This window comes from Haliaeetus leucocephalus, unplaced genomic scaffold (genome assembly GCF_000737465.1).
Source record: "Haliaeetus leucocephalus isolate CR32 unplaced genomic scaffold, Haliaeetus_leucocephalus-4.0 Scaffold2, whole genome shotgun sequence".
Lineage (NCBI taxonomy): Eukaryota > Metazoa > Chordata > Aves > Accipitriformes > Accipitridae > Haliaeetus > Haliaeetus leucocephalus.
The window spans coordinates 14,508,982-14,513,802 of NW_010972438.1; the positions used below are offsets into that span (position 1 = coordinate 14,508,982).

The 4,821-nt window shown below is 43.0% G+C and overlaps 1 protein-coding gene across 1 annotated transcript in view; it reads right to left on the reverse strand.

Annotated features, from left to right (window-relative positions):
• Positions 1-612: 612 nt before the first annotated feature.
• PDE12 (phosphodiesterase 12) overlaps positions 613-4,821 on the reverse strand; it is a 4,715-nt gene continuing 506 nt past the window's right edge. Inside the window, exons 1-3 of the mRNA XM_010572514.1 lie at positions 4,161-4,821; positions 2,992-3,070; positions 613-2,256 (exon numbers count right to left, since the gene is read on the reverse strand). The exon at positions 4,161-4,821 is cut by the window's right edge and continues 506 nt beyond it. Coding sequence (XP_010570816.1) covers positions 1,814-2,256; positions 2,992-3,070; positions 4,161-4,821 — 1,183 coding nt within the window. The 3' untranslated portion in view covers positions 613-1,813. The remainder of the gene's footprint in view (positions 2,257-2,991; positions 3,071-4,160) is intronic.

Here is a 4,821-nt window from a genome sequence, read left to right on the forward strand (position 1 = left end):
AAGGACATTTACGTGAGACCTTTAGCAACAGGGGCTCCTACAAACTTGCATGTTAGTGGAGCAGTCCTTTTGTCAGTTTCCGTTTACCTGTGGTTTTATGTGCAGAGTCAGTAACAAAACTCTGGACAGTTCATGAGATGTGTCTTCTCATGTCACGTTGTTTGAGATGTGTTTTGAGATTTATGGGCCTGCATCTTTTTAGCCTTCTATGACCTCTGAGGCTAAACCTGCCTGTTGTCTTTACTAGTGCAGTTGTTTATCAGCATTGACTTGTTAGATGCTCAGATACTACAGTAACAAAGACCGGTAGTAATTTTATTGGAAATACAAAAGTGTAAAGAGCATGCTTACAAGCTTTTGCAAAGCACTACCCTTCACAGTAGAGCAGGTACTATGGCAAGAGACAGGACTGATGACCCTCAGCAATATGCTACTTGAAAGTGGCTATTTAGTAGTATATGAACAGCTACAACCTGCAGTCCACTAGAATGCAGTGGAGGTGAGTAGTTGTGCAAGTACAGGGTACACACCTTTTATCAAACTGGGCAGACTTGTTTTGCCATGAAAGACACCAGTAACTAGAAAAAAAAAAATCAATTGACAACAGTGACAGACAATTGAAAAGGGAACTTTATTAGGTGAAAGAGGGAGATCTAGTGAAATGGTTTTCAAATGCTGTTTCATATGGACTAATGATGCATGGAAAAAACATTGTTAAATGATTCAAACCCCTCCAACACATTCAATGAAGGTACAGATAAAACACATTTCCCCACATCCAAATTATCTCCTACAAAATAGGTAAGACTAGACTATTTCTAGAAGGAAAAAATGCAGGTAAAAACACTATTCAGAATTCAGGTCATCTTTGTATGCAGTAGAGGAACAAAATAGAACAATTGTGATAAAGGTTTGCAAGTCACTTGTGTTTCTTTTTAAAGATTTAGGCACAGATAGCTAATGCACCACATCATTAACTATTCTGTATCTCCTCCTACCTGGAAACATATTATATTGTTAAAAAGCTCCCTCCCATCCAGAGTTGGCTCTCAAACTTTAGTATTTCTTTTATCGCCAATGACTATAAACAACAGAAGGATGGTCAAAGTAGATGCTACCTATGTATGTATCCAATTTTACCAGGTGCTAGTTACCCTCATTACCCATATTAAGTGGGCAAGCAAAACGCTTCCAAATCAATTATAACCTTGAATTTAACATTGTTGACAGAAAGTCTGTTCACTGATAATTAAAGAACGTATTTTCAGAAGGTAGTAGGTACAAGTACATTGTTCATGCCACTTACTAAAAAACTGGGACGCAGTAATGGTAAGAGAACAAGACAATTTCTGAAGTTTTTTTAAAAAAATTGTCTTGTTATAACAGTAATTACAATGAGGTTGAATCAACTAAATCCATTTGTTTTCAGGTTCTGCGTTTGGTTCTGAATTAAGCAGGGTTCAGTTTGTACACTGTCTTATAAATCAGATTAAATTCATGTATCTTTTTTACCAAAATAATTCTTAGTCCTTTAAAAATACCAATAAAAAGGTATATGATAATCCAATTTTCAAAACCCCCTGTCTTAAATATATTTTTCCTATTAGCATATAAAAAGGGAAGGGAAATGTTGTCATGCAGATACTCTGAATCCTGTGATAATATTCAGTAGAACCATTAAACACATGAACCTCACAGTAACCATTCTGCCCTTCCTTTTAGTAGCATACAAGCCAGGGTGTAACCTCAGTTCCCTAGCAGTGAATTAAGTTTCTTGTTTGAAAACCCCCAAAAGCACCATGCAAGAGCTGATCTATTTCCACTTTAAGTCACATATTAGTGCTATATGATCAGAAGGATGTGAAACACTTGGCAAAGCCTGATGGGTTGTTACTTCTTCATGACTTGGCAAAGGAATGACCTGTTCAACCTCTAGAGCATTTCTGTCAATGAAAATGTAGTCCAGACATCCGTGAAACCCACCAACATAGTTTGTATAAGCAGGTTCTCCGCAAGCACTTAGCAGTTTGAAAGGATGGCTTAGAGGCATACTGCACCTTTCTTCTTCACCATTTGAGACCCAGTCTTCATGATCTTCAGCAATGCCACCGCTGTTAATAAAACTGTAGGTTCCAGACGATGGTGTACTATTAAAATCTCCACAGAATATGATTGGTATGCTAGGATACAAGTCACATGCTACGTGCTTGATGTGAGACAAGGCTACGGCGATTTGGATGAGACGGATGTTCCCACCTAAAAACGCAAAAATGTATGATTTTAAATACTTCACAGTAGCATTGGAGGAATTTTCCAAGTTGCTCATTTAAGCATATATCATGTATAGTGCTGAAACAGCAATCTCATTTTAAATCTTCTGTGCACTACGTTTTAGAACAGTTTTCATAAAGAAGCCTTTGAAGTTTGTGACTATGAAAGTTTTGGAGAGGCAGACAATGTTTTAAACTCGCACATGCAAGAACTCTGAACCTTCAACACCCGTATTACAGCAGCTTCCCATTCCATGGCAACCATCCTAATAATGTTCCTGAAAGGCACAGAATCAAAAGAAAACTAATTTAAAAGAGGAGAATTTCTTCTAAAAGCTTCTGTAGCCCGATCTGGTTGCCCTGCTGGCAGTACCCCAATATAGCTCCTTCAGGTACAACAGGATTGGGAAGCCACGAGCACACACAAAGCTCGCTCTATTTTATGGTCTACTCTTTGGGTGAATTGTGTGTAACATGACTTGCCTTGCTTTCAGCTGTATTCTACTGACTCCCAGGCAGACTAGAACAATCTTACTCTAACGAAAATAAAGAAATAGCAGCCAAGCTTGCTTCATCTACATAAGGAGCAAGGCAGGAAACCCTCAGTTTCAGAAGAAAAGGTCATAGCTGCAAAAGAATAGGGGGAAATCTATTCTCCCTAGGAAAGACAAAAACCTTTACAAACCCCATTACCCTACATCCAGGAACATGACAAAATTACCTTTTGGGTGCCAGTATAGGTGGGTATTAGCTACACAAATCTTCCTGGAAGGATCAGTTGTAGACTGAAGAACTGAAACCTTCAAGAAAAAAAAGCAAACTTTGTTAAGCCTTAAATAGAGAGGTTATGTACTTTATAAAACACAATGGTTAGCTTATATCTGTATGGCAATCCAGTTCAAAGAATCTGGTGCTTATAACTAATAAGCAGTATAGCTCCTAAGCTGAGTCTCTTTATCTTCTATATAGGTCTGCATGTCAGCTAATATATTACCACTACATGCAGGTATTTAACAAATGTTCTTTTGTCCATTAAGTGTCTGGTTCAGCTGTATTTTTCCCCTTCAATCCATTCCATATTTTCCCCTAAGATGTTGCTAATGCTGTACCATTCTTAGCTACTTGTATTTTCTATTCTCCCACCTCTGCAACAGAATTGGAGCTGTATCCCTGGTTTTAGCAAGCAAACTGTAGCATTGCATAGTTGTTAAATTGAACGTAAGTTTAGAGGTGATTTCGGTTACCAAGGAAGGCTTGTTAGTCCTACTCAGTCCACGAGTAGGAAACTTCTACCAGTGAGCGTTTCTGAAATTCCTGACACGGACCTCCATCTTCCACATTTGTACTTACACAGTAGCTCTGCTGGAAGACCCCCTGGCACCAACAAGCTCACAAACCTGTCCAACCTTATTTCTCTCCCTACTGTCACTTTCTAAAGTGGCATTATTAAAGCAAGCTAAATTAAGTTAATCTCATTTAGAACTGATTTACAAGATGTGAGTTTTATGAAATACGTATTCTGACATACGGGAGCGAGTAGCAAAAAACTCAGCAGCCAATACTACCAACCAGGAATCGATACCTGGCCCAGAAGTTCAACAGCTGTCTTCATCTTAAGAGGAAGAAAATAATTTTGCCTTTTTTTTTTTCCCAAATGTTGGTAATTCCATATATCCAGTTCAGCAAAGTCTCAATGTTTTGTTCTTGTTCCTGAGTTGCTCTTCTGCCCTGCTCGTTACCCTAACTAACGTGTTCTATCTCCCAGACTGTTCATCCCTCCCCCCCTCCTCCTGCGGTCCGACGCTCAACAAACCCAGCTTGGCTGCGCCTGCCTGCAGACGGTGGGAGGAGGAGAGGGGCAAGAGGAAGCACGCATGTAAAAGCTGGTACCTGCAGCACAGACGACCTCTGCAGCACCTTCTCCTGCACCAAGGGGTACTTGGCCAGCTTATCGCACAACTCCCTGTGCAGCGAGTCCGAGCGCAGGGCTTCGCCGAAAGCTACGTCGTGCTGGCTGAGGAGGCCGAACTTGTCCCTGCGGTAGAAAGTGGCCAGGCCTTCGTGCTGCTTCTCCTTGATCCTGAAGAGCCCTTCGAGCCCAAAAGCGTCCAGGGCTGGAGCCAAGCTGTCCGCGAAGACGGCCTTATCCACTTCTTGCAAGCAGATGAGGTCGGCGCTGTAGCCCGCCAGCTCCTTCTTGAGGAGGTTCTGCCGGTAGTCGAGCTCCAGGGCGTACGGGGCGCAGTAGGGGTAGAGCACGGTGCGGGAGAACTCCGTCTGGGCGTAGGCGTCGGCCAGGATGTTGTAGGAGACGGCGCGCAGGGAGCCCTCCCCGCAGACCTTCTTGGTGTAGAGGTGCCGGGAGTCGAAGGTGCAGGCGCCGGGCCCGGCCTCCACGGGGCCGCTGCTCTCCACCTCGCGGGGCGCCCCGTAGCGCTGCGCTCCGTCCCCGGGCGTGCACCGCAGCTTCAGCCGCAGCCCCACCAGCGCGTTGGAGGGCGTGAAGACGCGCTCGGCCGCCGCCTCCACCCAGGCCGGGCCGCCGTCGCCC